Source organism: Puma concolor, chromosome B1 (assembly GCF_028749965.1).
Source record: "Puma concolor isolate L17-30 chromosome B1, mPumCon1.1.hap2, whole genome shotgun sequence".
NCBI classification, from domain to species: domain Eukaryota; kingdom Metazoa; phylum Chordata; class Mammalia; order Carnivora; family Felidae; genus Puma; species Puma concolor.
The window spans coordinates 52,000,529-52,019,441 of record NC_141670.1 but is presented as its reverse complement, the minus strand read 5'-3'; the positions used below and the strand labels follow the sequence as shown (position 1 = coordinate 52,019,441).

Below are 18,913 nucleotides of genomic sequence, written 5' to 3'. Positions count from 1 at the left end.
TTCCTATCTATTTCACTTCTAGGTACACCATGATCAACTAGCTAACACTGCGGGTCTGTGCATGTCGGCCTATTCTGATCACTGTGTTGACTCTGCTGTCTATTATGGTACCCATGCTCTCCTTTGCCTTGGGTAGTTGAGTGCCACCATTAGGTATCTGCCACCCCAGGTCCCAATTAATCTCATTATGGTTAGGCTTCCCAGTTGAGTGACTAAAGTTCCCCCTGTACTTTAAGGACACTCATTTTTACCCCTTTCTTTTTAAATTTATTTATTTTGAGAGAGAGAGAGAGAGAGAGAGAGAGAGAGAGCAGGGAATGTGCAGAGAGAGAGGGAGAATCCCAAGCAGGCTTTTCCCCATCAGCACAGAGCCTGAGGCAGGGCTCAAACTCACAAACAGTGAGATCATGACCTGAGCTGAAATCAAGAGTCAGACACAGCCAACTGAGCCACCTGGGCACCCCATTTTTATCCCTTTCTTGAGCAACCTTAATTATTTCTTAGGACCCTCTTTTTAAAAATCATATTTTTATTTTCTACCTTGGAACTGCTCTCTTGCATGACAGAAGGGTCTACTATCTTTCCCCCTTGCTTCCAGCTTGCTACCAATTTTCACTTCCAGTTTATTCTTGAGTCAAATTAATGATGCTCATCTCACACTAGTCCTTCATTTGCTCTCCTTTCCATGCTTGGAAAAACTTCACTTCTCCCTCAAGCTGTTTCAGTCTCTCTGAGGACACCTCTAGATCCTGCCAGCCTGTGAAGATGCCCCCTCTGCCCAGGTCCTTTCTAGCACTCAATTGGGAGGGGCAGGTGTGGGACTTTTAACTATTTGCCAAGAAGCTTCTTGAGGATGGGGTCCTGCCTTATGCTAAATCTTCCAACATCTGACACTGTGAGCTGTCAATCTAAGACTGAATTACTGAGTGTTGCTATGTGCCTCTTTCCTCTGGCTTTGGTCTCCATTGGATTCCCTGGGCCACACTAAAGATACAGTGGCAATTTAGGAAATTCAAAGCTTTAAATGGAAGGCTGGACCTTTTCCATGATCTAGAGCATGGCTGATACTTCTTTAGAAATAGATTATGAGACAAAACACCTCCTAGTTCTATTTTCCCCCACTCTAACCCTGTTCTTCCAGTGGTCCCGAAGCAGCAATTTCTGGCCATATAATTTCTTCACAAGCTCCTGGGAGCCTGGGATTTGGTTGCCTTGGAGGCCAGCCAGCCATAATGTCCACCATCAAAGGACATGTTCAGTACACAGTCCCCTTTTCCTGTTAATATCACCCTTATTTCTGTGTGGAGTGCCACCTGCACCCACTATCAGTGAACATAGTTCTGAATGGCTGGCCCTTTGCTGGCTCCTGGAATGGACTTGTGACTTGAGCCTCTCATCTTGGAGAGTGCCACTGTTGGCCACAGTAACTGGAACAGTGATGGACCATAGGCTTATAAGTCACAAGAATTAGACCATAGACTTTTGCTGGAAGTATGATAAACAGTCTCTCTCTTTCTACTGGGGATGTTAAGTTAGTAGGATGCAAACTGGACATACTGGTTGTCATTATGGCCACCACTTGGAAGCTCTTTCTGATGGCTATAAATAAATAAATAGTCCCTGTCAACATCTGTTGAGCCCCTAGTTTCAGCCATGCCTGAAGCCAAACACCACTCTAGGTATTTTTCTCTTATGTACATCTGTAAATAACTGTTTTTGCCCTTAGATGGTTTGAGATAGATAACTCACCTGCAATGGAAAGAATTCTGACTAATGGGGGGACCCAAAGCCCACTCCCCAAATCAGTGATCCAGCCTGTCTTTCTGGTCCTACTTTCTAATATCACTCTCAATTCCTGGCCCTTAGATCTAATCTCATAGCCAGTCCCTCTGCTGGTAGCACACTTTCACACACTTTCTTTGTAAGGAATAGCATCTGCTTTATTATCAGTAGAAAATGACCTACAATAGCATATAGGACAGAAGGGAAATCAGGAGCCAGAATCTGGGGCTGCCTGTCTCTGGAAATTCTGCAGCATGGGACCTCAGTCGTTTCCTATTGGGAGGAGATTGAATTTCCTCAGCATTAAAGGGCCTTCCCTCTATCTCGGTCACATTCTTGATCCAGAGGTTGTAATTTTCTAACAAGGTGTATATTCCTGGAGTGTTCTTCTGTCCACAGCTCCTGCCCCAGCTGATGATGCCTACCTGGTACCAGTTCTTGTCAGATTTTGTGGTGCACACCAGAGGCCCCCCACTGTCACCCTGTGGACAGAGAACACAGTTTAATAGTGAGTACAATTCTTGACTGTTCATTTGATACAGAGCATAGCTTGTGAATTGAGAGAATGCACTGGTCTCCCCTGCTCCTGGATGCCAAAGGAAGTCTTGCCATTGTTGACCAATGCCCACCCCTTTCCTGGGTCCAAGGGAGCAGCATGCAGCTGTCAAGCTGGCTCTGGGAGTTGCAGGTGTAAATTATAGACAGTGGAGAGGATAACACTGAAGAGGGAAGAGGACAGAGAATTGATGAGAAAAATAATTGCATCCACAATGCAGTGAGAAGGGATGGAAGACAGAGAGAATGCTACACAGATGAAGAAGAGTGAGGCCTTATCAAATCAGAAGCTCCACGAAGGGCTATAAAAGAAAGGAATGAAAATAGGATACAAGAAATATTATTAGAGTTGTGGAAATTAATTGAGTCTCCTTTGATATACTTCCAGAGCCATGAAGGAGAATGATGTTCCTTTTTAATTCTCTGGTGTGGGTGTCTTCAGGGCACAAGTGAACTAAGCTTTTCTGAATGTGTGACCCCTCTGGTGTGGAATCCCATGGGTCCATGACTCACATGATTTTATATATATAGAAAATATATACCAGGTCCCTAGCATGTACCACACATATATATGGCTTCCTTTTATCCATTTTGATACATGGAAAATGAGGCTTAAGTGGGAATGAAGGCTTGATCAGGGGTACAGAGTAGCCCAACCAGAGTTGGAACGAGAACTTCCTGATCCCAAAGCACACTTTCTTTCCACCTTGCTACTTGCCTTTCATGGAAGTTGCTGAGTGGCTACAATCATTCAGGAGGCTTTTCTTCAGTGGAGACATAGCTTCCTTTACCAATGTCATAAACAGGTGACTAGAATGAATGGAATCTTATAACAAGTTCTAACAGGTGGAGGTGGAAGATTAATGTTTCCCAGACATAATAAGTGAGGCACAGAGCTATCCCCTTGACTTTTGTTTCTCATCAACCCCGCTACTCACATGAGGTAGGTATTTTGATGCCCATTTTATAATTCAAAAATTGGTCAGAATTTATCAAAAAGTGATCAATTTTTAACAAATCTTCACTGTGGAAAACTAATTGTCAGGTCTTCGGAATACAAGACCTTATGCTCTATGGAAGAGAGAAAAATGTAAACCAATGGGATAAACTGTGTTTGGACAGAAGTATGAACACAATATAAAAGCAGTACAAAGTGGGGAAGAAATTGATTCTGTTTATGGGAAAGTCTGTCAGGATAGACTTCAAAGCACTTAGTTTGAAGGATGAATAGGAATTTGACAAGAAGACTGTGTGTGGCAATGACTGGAGGGAAGTCAGACAGGAAGTAGAGGGACTAGTTAAGAGGACATGAAAATGATGAAGATCTGAACCATGGATGACTTTGGGGGTATAAATGATGAGGACTAGTTCCAAGGTCATAGGGTGTGGATAACAGAGATAAAGTGCAGAGGAAGATAATGAATAAATGTGTTCAAATGGAGTTTGGGTTGACTGAAGAACACATCCCCAAGCAGAGGGATATACAGAGAATTAACAAAGCGGTCAAGGTTCAAGGATACCCAGTAAATGTGGGTCAAAACCAAAACTGTCCTTTCCAGTACAAAACACTACCTCTAACACTTGTTTGGTTTTTGTGGGTGTGTGTTTTTCTTTGTGCTAGTTTTGTTTCAGTCATTGGGCAAGAACCAGATCAACAGGACTTCCACTCAAATAACTCCTTCCATAAATTTTGTTTTTATAACTTTCTTCATTTATGAAGGGATGAATTTATAAAAAATGTGACTAATATGTTGCCTTGTTTATTTGTTATTTTCTTACACAACATGGAGAGAACAGTCCTTGGGCAAGCAACTCTTTTAAGCCTCAGGTTTCACATTGTTCAAATGGAGATAATACCAACCACTTCCCGTGATTGTTAGCAGATGAAATTTTAAGAATCTATAGATTACTTGGCACAGGGTAAATGCTATGTAGTAAGTGCCTTGAAGTGTATTAATATTGTTATTTTACCCTTATGTATTACAAACATTGCTTGTAGATTTAGGAAATAGAGATTCTTTTCACAGACTCCTGGGACCAAGAGGGACATCTATAAATACATGTCCTTTTATGCATAAACTTAATTTCTTTCTTTCTATTGGAAAGAAAAAGCAAAGATTGCTGCTGCATCACTGTCATCTTATTAACAATAGTTAAGTGACTAAGGGGGACTTTCTTCCAAGGACTAAGTCCGATAGCTAGGGACCTGTCTGGTAAGAAACATACTGACCACAGGAGCCTCTCAAGTTCACCACAGTGAGATAATTACACCATGTGATCACTCCTGTCTGTTTTGGGGTAGAACCAGATGATCTGATTTCCAGCATGGCCACATTACCACCTGGACTTCAGGCAAATCACTTAAATTCTAAATCCCTGTTTTCTCTTCTGTTAAACAGAGATAGTGAGCACTGCCCAGCCCATGGTACAGGGTAATGGAAAAAATGAAATTACTGAATATGTGTAAAAGAGCTAGGAAGTTATTACACTGCTTTGGATCCATTCAGATAGTGAAGGGAATGATTGATGATTGAAATAAGCATGTTTTGTCATCTGTGAAACAGAGTCTTGATTAAATATTTCTGTATATTCCTTTCCAGCTCTGAAAAGTCTGTAATTATAAAAGTCAAAGATTCTGTGGAGTGAAATAAGACTTCTGTGAAAGTGTCATGGGTGATGAGCTCAAGATAACACAGGACAGTGAAACTACTCTGTATGATACTATAATGATGGATATGTGTCATCATACTTTTCTCCTAACTTAGAGGATGGACAGCACCATAAATGAACCTTAAAATATGAACTTTGGGTGATAATGATGTGTCAGTGTAGGTCCATCAGTTGTAACAAATGTACCCTGGTACTGGTGGGGATGTGGGTAGTACAAGAGGTTAAGCATATTGTGGGGACAGGGGGTAAATGGGAAATCCCTATACCTCCCTCTCAATTTGGCCGTGAACCTAAAACTGCTCTAAAAAAATAAAGTAGTTAAAAACAAAAAAGCAGCTCAGGTCTAAATCCAAGTCAGTTTGGCAATCCCATGACCAGACTTCCCAACAGCCCAGCTGATTGCCAGCTCTTTATCTCCTCTCCACCTGCAGACTCTTAGCCTCCTTGAGGACCTCTCTCAGACGTCCCCTCCACTAGTGCTACCTTACTGATACATAGTCCCTGGCTTCCTTGGAAAGTTCATCTATTTGACAAACATTTGTTGAGCATTTTTCACGTGCCAAGCACTGCACTAGGCACTGAGAATTTACACATGAATAAGACAACGTTTCTGCTGGAGCCAAGACATATAAGAAAACAGTGCATTTCTTTCTTTTATTTTTTAAGTTTAACTATTTTAGAGAGAGTGTGAATGGGGCAGAGGGAGAGAGAGAGACTGAGAATCTTAAGCAGACTCCACACTCAACGTGAAGCCTGATGTGGGGCTTGATCCCACAACCCAGGGATCATGACCTGAGCCGAAATCAAGAGTGATATGCTCAACCAACTGACCCACCAAGGCACCCCTAAAAATTATTTTTTAACTGAACTCTTCATTTTTCATAGTATAACCTTTGTAAGGGTATTACAAATAGGAAAAGTGTTGGGAAGAATAAAGAAAAAATTCAGTTGTTTTTAATTATAACATTTAATTACATTTTTTAAATGTTTATTTATTTTGAGAGAGAGAGACAGAGCCTGAGTGAGGGAGGAGCAGAGAGAGAGGGAGACACAAAATCCTAAGCAGGCTCCAGGCTCCGAACTGTCAGCACAGAGGCCGATCCTGGGCTCAAACTCATGAACCATGAGATCATGACCTGAGCCAAAGTCAGAAGCTTAACCTACTGAGCCACCCAGGCACCCCTGTAACATTTGATTTTAATTTGTATTTTAAGTATAGCATGATCTATTGCTATTATTTTGAACAGATTTAAATATTTTCATTATAAAATTATCATTTCCCTGAGTTATGTGATGGCATGGTTTTTTAGAAATTTGCTAAATTTAAAAGTATGATTTTCCTTTTAAAGGCAATTATTTTTAAACCATAGGGGACGGTCTGCCTGGTTTATCTATTTAAGTGATGATAATATTGCAGGCTTTCAGAAAAATTTCCTTGACGCATCACTGTCAGCTTATTGTTAGCAATAGAAAGCTATCTGAACAGAGAACAAGGCTTCTCACTTCACAATTTTAAAAACAAGGCCTAAAATGGTAACAGCACACTCATTTATAACACTCTTAGGTAATAGATACTTAATTTTAGAAGCTTTCACTAAAGTATATGTTCATAGGAGAGGTATTAAAGCAAAAATCCTAGACTCTAGATGGTAGATCCAGCCATTGAAGCAAAGGGTACCAAAAATGTCCTCAAAAATGACACCTGATTATTTTAAATTTTGTCATAGTTGGCTTTGGCCATTTGAATGTGGGATAATGTTGAATCAAAGAGATTGAAATAGGAGGTGGGAGTGCCCATGGGTCCTGATTCTTATATTCTTGGGTGAGCAGTGGGAGGGACTCCTGGGGTAAAAGCAAGTCTTTCATGCCTGGCACACACCTCCCTTGGTGATCTTGCTCTGTCCACTTCCCCAGACTTACCTTTTATGACTTTTGGCTTCTGAAATATTGGAAATTCCCTGAGCATATGAGTTGTTTCAAGCCTTTGTGATTTTTCCCACATTCTCTCCAAATGCTCTACCTTTCCAATCTTATCTATTAAATGTTATTTCCCCTTTTCTATTGATATTGGAGTCCTTTTCCTCCTGCTTCACTCTGAAATGGTTGCTGTCTGAGTCTGTGGCCTGGCTATGTTTCAAAATCTTTCTGTAACTGCTATTACTGGGAAGCTTTGTCTTCTCTTCATTATTTAATTTTGATATAGTTGTAGAATTATGTGCAGTTGTAAGAAATAATACAAAGAGATCCCATGTTTCCTCCAAAAATAACATCTTTACATGTTTCCTCCAATAATAACATCTTGCAAAAGTATAGTACATTAGCACAACCAGGATTTTGACATTGACACAGGGATCCCTCATGTTGCCCTTTTTGTGCTACATCCACTTCCCTCCAACCTGCAACCCTTTCTTAATCTGTGGCAACCACGAACCTGTTCTCAATTTCTATAATTTTGTCATTTCTACAATGTTATGTAAATGGAATCATTCAGTGTGGGACCTCTAGGGATTGGCTTGTTTCACACAGTATAAGTCTCGAGAGATCCATCCACATTGTTACATGTACCTATAGTTTCTTTTTGTCATAACTGACTGGTATTACATGGTATTGGTGTATCACAGTTTAACCGTCCACATCTTTAAAGACATTTGTTTTCCATTTTTGGCTATTATGAATGTTATAAACACTCCTGTACAGATTTTTTTGCAAATATATGACTTCATTTCTCTGAATTAAGTGCCTAAGAGTGGCATTTGCTGTGTTGTGTGGCAGGAGTGCATCCGGTTTTTTTTTTTTAAAGAAATTGCCAAACTGTTTTCCAGAGTGGTTGGACTATTTTAAATTCCCACCATCACTGTATGAGTGATCCAGTTCCTCTGCATTTTTGTCAGCATTTGAGGGTGTCACTGTTTTTTATCTTGGCATTCTGAGAGGTATGTAGTGATATCTCATTGTAGTTTTAATTTGCATTTGCTTAGTGGCTAATGATATTAAACTTCTTTTCATGTTCTTATTTGCCACCTATATATCCTGTTTAGTGAAATGTCTGTTCGTGTCTTTTGCCCATTTTCTAATTGGATTTTTTTTTTCCTACTGTTTGCGAGTTTGAGAGTTCTCTATATATCCTAGGTAATTCCTTTGTTGTGTATTATCTCCCAATCTGTAGTTTTGTTTCCATCCTCTTGTAAGAGCAATCCAGACAGTCATAAGGGTTGACTAGCTTCAAGTTAACATACTCCTTACTTGCTGACCTAAGTCCCTTGATGTGTAGCAGAAACAATTTACTTTCTTTGAGATTTGCAGACCATGGATCTTGAGGAGTTAAAGGACTAGAACTTTCCCAGGCCACATAGGCCAGCAATTCTGTTTGAAGTCTACTTGGCTTTCTGATTAGCTAATAGGTTTTTTAGCATTTTTTGTTTTGTTGTTGTTGTTGTTGTTGTTGTTGTTTTAGGCCCTACAAATGATTGTTTTTTGTTTTTTTTTTTAGGTCACACAAATGATTTTACTAACCTCCCTTTGTGCATCTGTAGACCTGGTCCTCTTTTGCAGAAAGAATGGAGTACTCCTGTACATCACAAAAAAAGAAACAGACCCCCTTGCACAACCTCCAAGCACTGAGATAACATCTATAGCTGGCATCATTGAGTCTGCACATAATCAAGAAACGTTGCCAGCCACTGCACTCCCTTTGCTGATTAACTACCCTCAAACCCTTTAAAAATCCCTGGGCCAGGTAGAAACCTTAGACTTGGCTTTTGGCCAAGAGTCCACCTTCCCCCTGGGTTGCTGCATAAAGCTCAAATTTCTTCCCAGTCAAAAACTCGTCTCTTGAGTTATGGCCTTTCAAGTGACAGGGCAGCTGAACTTGGATTTGGTAAAACTCTTAATAGGGTCTTTCACAGAGAAAAAATATTTAATTTTGATGAGGTCCAGTTTATCAGTTTTTCCTTTCATGAATTGTTTTTGAAGTCACTCTATGTCTTAAAGATTTCCTGTGTTATATTTCTAAAAATTTTTATACTTTTACTATAAAACTATAGTTTTGGTGCATAATACACTTTGAGTTACATTTTAATTGAACTTATTCTAGGAATTAATGGTTCTCAATTTTAAAAAGATTTTTTACTCAGACTTTTGGCTTTATTTTTCTTTATTTCTTTATTTTCCTTATCCCAGGTTTATCAATAGATTAAATCCAACTCTCTGTTCTAGTGATGACAGATCCTGCCTTGAGTATTAGGTTATAACACTCTGGTTCTCATTTAAATATTCAGTTTTAACAGGGCTCTTTGAGATTGGGAGCAGGGGAAAGGAAATAGCAACTCTTTGCCATTGGATTGGAGTGGAAGCCCAGCAGACCAGCGATCACAGCCAGGGGAGGAGCTCGAGTGTCCAGTTATACCTGGGTGGCACACCTGGGTGTGGTGGAAGCTCAAGTTCCTCAGGTGGCCTCCACTGACATCAAGAGAGGAAGAGGGTGGTTTGTTACTACTAGATGATAGTTAAAGCTAAGCTCCACTTAGCTTCCTCTGTAACCACCGTGGAGGGCAGGGGAAGGGAGGAAGTCGAGGTTGTCCACTTGACCTTGGTTGATGGGGTAGAGGGGCTATCCATTTTTTTCCTGTTTTTGTTTTTTTTTGTTGTTGTTGTTGGGATATAATGTTTAATATTTATTGTCAAAAATGTTTCTGCCTTGCTAGGTTGCTTGTCTCCTGGTCCAAAGAGAGGGAAGTCTTTCTTGTTTTGTGAGTTTCATCTGTGATCATTGGTATTCTGGGTTGCAGGTTTGTCTAGCATCCAGTGTGGGATATATAAGAGGCAAAACGAAAACCCAAGGAACACACTGTTGTGTCATTCCTTAAGCATTGGGATATCTAGTCAGTCCATCTCTACCTTTCAGTCTTTATTTTTGTTTTACAATATAATGTCCAGTACTTTTAGCTGTACTAAGTGGGAGAGATTGGGGTAAATGTGTCTACTCCATCTTGTCTGGAACCACAAGTTCCAATTCTTTTTTTGTTTTGTTTTAAAATGTTTTAAATCGTCCAGCATGTGAAGAAAACACAAGGTTAATGTGACATGGATTTTGTCTCTCCTTTTGGTCCTCACAGTATTCACCACATGGGAGACTCCTAAACTCAGCATAATTGGGGCACCTGAGTGGTTCAGTCAGTTAAGCATCTGACTCCTGATTTCAGCTCCAGTCATGATCTCATTCGTGAGTTTGAGCCCTGGATTGGGCTCTGTGCTGACAGTGTGGAGCCTACTTGGGATTTTGTCTCCCTCTCTGTCTGCCCCTCCCCCATTTGCTCTCTCTATCTCTCTCAAAGTAAATAATCATTTAAAAAATAAAAAATAAACTCGGCATCATTGCTGCTGGAAGCCATTCTTTTTACCTCAGAGCCCCTTCTCCATTCTCTTCTCCCTTGATTTCTTCAACCCTATCCCAGCAACTCCCTCCTAAGGCCCTATCTCAGAGCCTACCAGGGTTAAACAATAATAGATAATTCTGTAGATAAATACTCTCCCCTTCCATGAGACAGCTTTTCATTATTCCATAGAATACTTAACACCTGCATTCATAGTTTTACACCAGTGACCAGATCCATTGCCTAGCAAATTAGTAGGAGTAAGTGGGCTCATCAAGGTGATAATGAAGAAAGCATCTCCCAAGACAAAGAGAGCATCCTTAAGCTTTAAAGACAAAACCCATCATTCATCCTTAGAGCTATAAAAAACTAATTTCTGAGTTTTTTCTCTATTTTATCTAGCATCAATAAAAAATATTTTTCTTTTTACATTCTTGTGTTCATTTTATTAAAGCTAAGTCATCAGCTTTTAGTTCAGTGACACCCACATGTATCATCCTAAATATTATACGTTTACTCAACTTCCTTCCCAGGAGATTATGGGTTCCTTTAGGTGAGAAACTATATCTCATTTATGGATAGATTCCCCAGGGCTTAATGTGCACAACAGTAGTTGCTAAATTAATGAAAATACAATAGTTCCTTATATGAATCTCAAATTCTGTTTTTTAAGAAGTCCAAGAAATGGAAAAATCTTGGAGTCCTATTTATGTAGTATATCTGTAGAAGAGCAGAAATATTTATGCAGTGTTGCTGCGTACTGAATCATGGGCATGCACTAATATTCCAAAGACCTGGCAAAAAGTACTCCACAGTCCATGCCCGCATTGCCCTGTCTGAGCCCTGATTCCTACACATTGTCCAGACTCTTATTGTCTATTCTCAGTGAGGAAAGGATACCCCTGCATTGGCAGTCCTGAGATGACAGGACCCTATAGGATGAGGGTGGGGTTACTTCCTAATTACCTGGCAAGCATCAAAGCTCTCATTCTCATATCCAGCACACAACATATTCTTGGTAAGTCTCGGAAATGCCTTTGAACATTTCTTCCAATCCATGATGATCATTGGCACTTTCATCAGATCAGTTTTCATAGAGTTTTTGTCATCTAGCCCACAGAGAAGGCACATTAGAAAAGTCATTAGACAGCATCCCAGTGCTGATAATGCAACTAGATCACCCTGTGCCTCCCCGTGTCCCACCAGCCACTTGTCCACCTTCCACCACATCCTCCATTCTCCACTTCCTTCCAGTAATCCCATGCAGTTCACTCACTCTGCCACCCCAGGCTTTTCTAAACAATTCTCCATCTACTTGAATTATTCCTCTTATTCAACATCATATTCCTGCTTCTAAGCAGGCTTCCTGCTTGACTCCAACCAGCCTTACAGACTTGACTTCTTGGAACTGGCTATTGATCATTTCTTAGCATAATCCTGCCTCTTCAGCATGTGTACCTATTGCTACTTTTTTAATATGTGAGTATGGCACTTCCCCAACACAGGGCTGCTGAAAGTGGGTTTGCACTCCCAGTGAAAACGCTTTCAAGTCCTCCAGATGAGGGGTAGGTTGGTTAAGATCCTTTGTAGGGGATTTGCCAAGGCCCTCTTTGGACTGCCAGCTTTCAGGAATTTGTCTGGACTTCTATCTCATTAACCCAGACCACACAGATTTCCAAATTATTCTCCTTATTGACTAGTTTTAATCTTAAAGGTACTCATCTGCAACCTCTTCACTTCTAACTCTCCAGTAGTGCCCAGAGCCCAGAAACAGTGCTACTCTAATTGTTCTATAGTTACCAAACTCCTGAAATACCATCTTCCAGACCCCAGCTGGTTGCAAAGCTCCTTATGGACCTAGAGTCTTGTTCAGGCCTGAGACTATGCTGTACTGTTCCCATACCTTCCCTTACCTATTTTCTTTGGGGATAATCCAATGAGGCTTTCATAATCCCTTTCTACCCTGGTACAGTTTCTCCTATTTTGGCCAGGTAACAATGTAACAAGTAACAACAGATTCATTTCTAAGAATGGTTGGGCAACACTCCAGGACCATCAAAAGTCTGGGCCAGGGCAGGCATCTTAAATGCCCGTAGGAACCAGGTAAAAAACATCAATGTGTGAATCAAGGGAGATGTGAGTGAATAAAAAGTGTAGGGGCCCCTGGCAAACTGGAGAGTTTAAATTCAGTTAAACAAACAAACAAGGCTGCTCTGTGCTGGCTGAATATGACCACACCCAAGGTTTGGCTTGGACCTAACATCTCAGCTTGGGGCTTTGAGGAGATGCTTCCTTGGCACTAGGAAGAGCTGATATTTGGCATCTATGAACCTCAGGTATGCAGGGATTTGCTCCAATCCAAGTCCTTTTCTCCTCCCTCCTTCCTTGGCCCTCTCTCCTTTCATGCTCCTGCCCATATCTTTTGATTTACTGTCCCATCCTCAGATGCCAACGATATGGCTTTTCCCCCAGAAACTCTCAAGAAATGCTGAGCAGTCACGTACCAGTGTTGGTCTGACCCCATCCGGCCACCCAGCATTTGTGCCACATGGAGGGGCTGAGCTTCCTGGGCAGGCAGATGGGCTCTTTCAAACCGCTGAAAGTGATGGGCAAAGCCAACAGCAGCAAGGCGATGTCATTGTCCATGTTGACTCTTTGAAAGTCCTTGTGAAGAATTATGCTGGTAACCCTCTTTATTTCCAAGGATGGGCTTCTTAAGTCATTTGTTCCCAACACAACACTCAAGTCCATTGGACTGGTGGCACAGAACCAGACAGGGGGAGGTGGGAGGAGAAGAGAAGTCACAAGGTACAAAGAATTTGCTATGCTCAAACAACCTAATCCCATACGGCTCTAGGGGCCACTAGGACTTGTCCTCTTGGGGTTGTTGTTCAGAAGATGTGAGAATTTGAAAAAGGTAGAGGGAAGTGAAACAGCAAGGGTGGCAGACCACAGCCACATTGCTGCTCCAGCACAGTCCTAGAGATGTGAATGAGATACTCCTGCCTAATGCTACAGACAAAGTTCTTAGCTCTGGAGACTCCAAAGATACAGAAAAGACCACTTGGCATAGATCAAACATGCTTCAGATAGGTAAGGTGTTATTGCATTGATTTGTCTACCAGCAACTTAACAGACCCAGCACGGAATTTAATCTAGACCTACCATTGATTAAGCAGAAAGAATATTCAATAATAATTTAGGACTTCCCTCCAAGCAGAATGGCCAGAAACTTCCCAATAGCCAACCCTTAAGTATATTATGGAAGCATATGCAACAAGTTTCCTTGGTTATGCCATGGTGAAACTTTCCCCTGTTTTTTATTAACTTTTAAAAGTCAATCTTCCTGTGTATCTTCAAACTTTCTTGGGGTAGTGTAGCAGATATAGCAGAAAGCATAAGCTCTGGAACCAGAATTCAAATCCTATTTCTGCTTATGTGTATCTTCGGTGAGTCACTTAGCCTTATTGGATTTGTTTCCCTCTCTGTAAAATAGTGTTGTTCATTCTACCTGCCTCAGAGGGCTGTTGTAAGGTTGAATGAGTTAAAATGGGGTTATTCATCTACCTTCTTCAGGGTTGGTGTCTGAATGAATAAGTTAATGCAGGTAGTTTCTTAGCAAGTAACTGAATCATGATTACACTAGATTTACAGCCAGTCTCCTGGAGTGCAGAGAAAACTCCACAAGGCGCAAGTAAATAGGGTGTCAGCCCAGGATCTCAGACTTCCAGAATTAGGAGGATTTCTTCCTAGAAGGACTTAAATGTCCTAGACGAGGTGAATGGACCAAGCCTTTTGATTCCACCAAACCACAAATTTTCCTGAAAAGGACAGTGTGTGACCTCAGGGAAACCATAGTTATTAGTCCTAGGTGACCATGAGGAGGGCACAGCAGATGCCAGCCTCAGGTTCACTGTCTTATCTTCCATGGGTGGTAGTCACTCTTGTCTGATTCAGGACTGACCAGGTCTAGGATTTCCTTCAGAAATTGAGTCTTGTTGAGTGTGGGTGTGTCCTGGGGGTGAACATTGTCAGAAGCAATGGGCTCTTGATACTCACGATAGCTCTTCATAAAATAAGCAGTGAGCAGCAGTGACAATCCACCACTCGTTGATGATTGCGCCACCACAGAAATGTTCGTTTCTTGCCTGAATACTCACCTGCCATGGGAACTCACCCACCTCAGCCTCCATCCCCCCTATGATTCTGGAATACTGAGTTCCTTCCTCAAAAATGGGTCTTTTACCACATTCTGGTAGAATGAAAGAGACAAAAAGGGAAAAGATGCAACATTTGGTCAGTTTCCATAGAGGCTTATAAGTAGCTATCACTATACCCATTCTAGAGATGAGGAAACTGAGGCTGGCCCTGTGAAGCATCTCTAGAAAGACGAGTAAGCCAACAGATGGTTTATTTTGTTAAACAGAGTCTGGAACTTGGGTCAGAAGTGTTGGCTCTGTCCCCTCTCACAGCATTGTGATCTCAGGCAAGTCAACTCACTGAGCTTATTTCTGCTCTGGTCCAAGAGAAATCAGAGTAAAATACTTGGCCCAGAGCCATCCCTGGAGTGGTAGGCAGAATAATGCCCTCCACGCCACCGTTGATGTCCATGTCTTAATGGACCACACCCTGGAACTTGTGACTATGTTACCTTCCAGGGCAAAGGGGATTTGGGAGATGGAATTAAAGTTGCTAATCTGCTGACCTTAAAATAGGGTGGTTATTTATGGATAATGGTAGGGGGCCCAATGCAGTTACAAGGGTCCTTAACATGGTGGAAGGAAGCAAGAGAGAGATGTGACTGTGGAAGAAAAGCATGCAGAGATGCAACGTTGTTGGCTTTGAAGATGGAGGGTCCACAAGCCAAGGAATATGATGACCTCTAGAAGCTGAAGCAAGCAAAAATCTCCCCTAAAGCCTCAGATTAGTAACACAGTCCTGGTGACAGCTTGATTTTCACCTGGTGAGAACTGTGCTGGAGTTCTATCCTACAGAACCGTAAGATGAAACATGCATGTTGTTTAAACCACTAGGTTTGTGGTGGTTTGTTTCAGCAGCCACAGGAAACATACAAGCAGAAAACTAGAAAGGTGGCCCAGAAAGGGCTGGGACCTACCGCAAGCCCTGAGCTGTGGTAGGTTAGAACATTTGTGTTCCAGGCAAAGCAGCTCCATGCCCCAGCAAGCTGAGAGCAAAGGCTGTGACTGCTTGTGCAGAGAAGAGAATTCACCTCTGGAGAGAATATGTGTCCAGCTCCTTGCCCCAGGAGGAGGGGATACTCCATTTATATTTGTTGACTTAAAGTTCCACCTTGTGTTCTGGAACAAGGAATGAGTTTGACTCTAAGGAGCCTAAGATCTCCTCTTGTCTCTTTCTCGATGCCACTTTTCCAAATTTTCACTCAATGAACATTTTGAGGATTTTGGAATATAGGTTGGAGTGACCTGTAGTGGTCAGTTTTGTTTTGTTTTGTTTTGTTTTGCTTTGCTTTTAAAAAAAAGCTAGAGTGAAAATTTAGCAATATGTATCAAGAACCTTCAGCTGTCAGGAATCTATTAAGGCTCTTTGCAGAACTTTGTTTTTTAATTTTTTTTTACATTTATTTATTTTTGAGAGACAGAGAGAGACAGAGTGTGAGTAGGGGAGGGGCAGAGAGAAGGAGACAAGAATCCAAAGCAGTCTCCAGGCTCTGAGCAAGCTGTCAGCACAGAGCCCAGTGCAGGACTCAAACCCACAAACTGAGATTATGACCCGAGCCGAAGTCAGACACTCAACTGACTGAGCCACCCAGGCACCCCTCTTTGCGGAACTTTTGAATCTGTACTTCCTCTTTTATTTGCTAAACACACATAGAGTGCTTACCATATGTCACACACAGTTACACTCTACAAAGACCAGTTTATTTAATTTTCATAACAATGCTATGAGGTAGATACTATTATTACCATCCTCATTTTATGGTTGAAACAGCTGAGGGACAGAGTTTTTAAGTAATTTGCCCAATGTGACACAGCTAATCATGGCCATACCAAGTTTTGAACCTAGAGAGTCTGGCTTCAGGCTTGGTTCTTTTAGCACTACTCAGTGCCATTCTTTGGAGTATTCTTCTCTCCTATGGTTGCATGGCTCACTTTGTTCAGGCCTTTGTTCAAGAATCACTTCTTTGGAAAGGTCTTCCCAGCCCCTACTGTCCTGGCCCTTCTTTATCTCCTACCCTGCATTATGTTTCTTCATTGCTTTATCATTGTGTTAAGTCAGACATTATTCATCCCTCTTTGCCTGACTATGACATCAGAACATAAGAAGCATCTGGGGAACAAGACATGGAGGCCTTGTTGCTAGTGGAACCACAGCCGGCAGGCAGGAGACACTCAGCAATGGTGAATGATCCTCTAACTCAGTGGCTGCACTGCTAGGAACTTAACCTAAGGTAAGAATCTGGAATGCAGTATAAAGATGTTCACTACAGTGATCTCTATAATGGCAAGAGATTGAAGACATCCTCAAGGTCATGACTAAGTAGGGAATATCCATTCAGCCATGAAAATTATGCTTATGAAGAGCTTTAAATGATGTGAGTCATGAGACAATGTTACAGGGGAAAGTCAGGATAAAAAAAATCATATACAAACTTATGGTTTCAATCATGTGAACAAGCTGGCCTTATGCATGTAGGAAGAAATGTGTCACAGTACTAAGAATGACTATGAACTTCAGGTTTGATTGAATGATGGATGACTGCTATGGGTACCAATTGTGTGACATCTCTGAGAAGCAGAATATGGCATTTGCTAAGAGGTAGACCCTGGGCTCCCACAGCCCAAGATCCAAATGGTGACTCTGTTGTTTACTGATTGAATGATTTGGAGGAAACTTAAAAACCTTGCTTATACTCCCTTTCTTCATTCCTAAAGTGGACCTACCCTATAAAACAGATACACAGGGGTCCCTGGTGGCTCAGTCGGTTAAGCATCTGACTCAGTTTCAGCTCAGGCAATGACTTCACAGTTTGTGAGTTTGAGCCCCATGTGGGGCTTTGTGTTTACAGTGTGGAGTCTTGGGATTCTTTCTCTCTCTCCCTCTTTCTGCCCCTCCCTTGCTTGTACTGTCTCTGTCTCTCTCAAAATAAATAAACTAAAAAAGAAAAAAAAAACCCAGATGCACAGATTAAATGAGATAATGGGTGTTAAAGTGCCCAACACAGTGCTTGGCATAGAGTAAATCCTCAAGCCACATTAGCTGTCAGAATTTCTCCTATCTTCTTGTACCAAAGTCTCCACAAGGCTGGCAGCTGGGCTCCATTCTCCATCTTTGTCCTGAGAACAACCAATATCACCAGTGTAGAATCGTGTGGACTTGTAGATTAATACCAGAGCACAAAACCCCTAAGCTGTGATGGAGGCAGTGCTGAAATGGGTGAGAATCAGCTGCAACTGAACACACTGGCAGAGGGGTGCATTCTGCTGATTCTCTCCCAACACCATGCACCATCCCCCAATCATATTTCAGTCAACCCCAGGCTAGAACGAGGGAGGCCAGGTGAATAGGCTGTGTTCATTTCATGGGGTAGTGTGCAGAGAGGGAAATGTAAGCCTTGGAGTCAGATGGGCGCAAATCCCAGCTCTTTCACTTCCCCACTGTGTGACTTGGGACAAATCTTCAACCTTTGTAAGGCTCAGAGTTCCTAGCACATGCATGGGGATGAGAGTGGAGACCCCACTGTGGGGGTGTGTAAATTAAACATGGAGAATTACGTGACCCATAAAGGCAGCTAAGTAACCCTTCCTTCCAACCTCAGCCACCCTTGGAGAGAAAACCCATGAGGGAGCTGCCTACTGATAACAGAAGACCCTGGCCTCCTGCCCGCCTGCCCGCCTGCACACATGTGAGTGTGCCTAGCTATGCTTCTGCTCTGCATCTGCAGTTCATGGGAGCTCTGTCATACTCCCAACCCCCACATTCTTCTTCCTCTGATTTAGAGGTCTGATGTTCAGCTCATTCTGGGCATTTGCTCTAGGTACTCCGTTACTCATTCAGGGATAAATTCTAGGATTTCAAAACTGAAACTTAAGGTCAGACAGGTTGAACTTTGGGCTGAGGAAGAGAAGAGAAGAAAGGGAAGTATTTTCAGGAAGGGTTTGTGGGAAAACCTGAAGGAACTGCTGTTGTGCTCTTTTGGGCCAACCTCTTAGTGGTCAATTAGCTAATCAATGAACTCGCTAACCAGATCTCTACCTCAGCCCTTAATGCTCACCATTGACTGGATGAAAGTGATGTGAGCAGGGCCATTGTCATGCCCAGCCCCACCTGGGAGAGCTACTCTGACCACTGGGAGAGGGGTCCACATACCGAGATGTACGCCCTTGGCTTGGGACATGAGCAGCAGAATTGATAACAGAAGCATGGCCCTTGACTTTGATGTTGGCATAGGAGGTGATGGAGGCCAGGGCTGAGGGAAATGATGCTGACAGATCCTCCCTTCTTATAGCCAGTCCCTGGCTGGTGATGTCACAATGGGCTGTGAGTTTGAGAAC

General features: G+C 42.0%; 2 protein-coding genes across 5 annotated transcripts in view; one reads left to right on the top strand and one right to left on the bottom strand.

Annotated features, from left to right (window-relative positions):
* Nucleotides 1-1,914: 1,914 nt before the first annotated feature.
* On the bottom strand, nucleotides 1,915-18,864 carry PRSS55 (serine protease 55). Of its 2 annotated transcripts, none has more exons than XM_025922248.2 (5): nucleotides 18,729-18,864; nucleotides 14,439-14,631; nucleotides 12,884-13,134; nucleotides 11,346-11,488; nucleotides 1,915-2,264 (listed from the first exon to the last, which is right to left on the bottom strand). In XM_025922248.2, exons 1-5 carry the CDS (start codon nucleotides 18,805-18,807, stop codon nucleotides 1,962-1,964), a joined length of 969 nt encoding a protein of 322 aa, XP_025778033.2. In that variant the 5' UTR covers nucleotides 18,808-18,864; the 3' UTR covers nucleotides 1,915-1,961. The 2 variants fall into 2 exon arrangements, with proteins under 2 accessions (XP_025778033.2, XP_086559931.1); XM_086703805.1 differs by having other exon boundaries at nucleotides 18,634-18,746.
* Nucleotides 16,710-18,913, top strand: part of PRSS51 (serine protease 51) — a 60,174-nt gene continuing 57,970 nt past the window's right edge. For all 3 annotated transcript variants that reach the window (XR_015250101.1, XR_015250102.1, XM_086703803.1), the window contains exon 1: nucleotides 16,710-16,809. The gene's annotated coding sequence lies outside the window, so the exon portion shown is untranslated. The remainder of the gene's footprint in view (nucleotides 16,810-18,913) is intronic.

Coding starts and splice junctions, on each gene's coding strand:
- PRSS55 (XM_025922248.2), bottom strand. CDS start 18,807: ATGCCAACATCAAAGTCAAGGGCCATGCTTCTGTTATCAATTCTGCTG. Junction 14,632..18,728: donor AGCCAAGGGCGTACATCTCG/GTATGTGGACCC, acceptor TCATTCTACCAG/AATGTGGTAAAAGACCCATT. Junction 13,135..14,438: donor TTATTTTATGAAGAGCTATC/GTGAGTATCAAG, acceptor CTGTGCCACCAG/TCCAATGGACTTGAGTGTTG.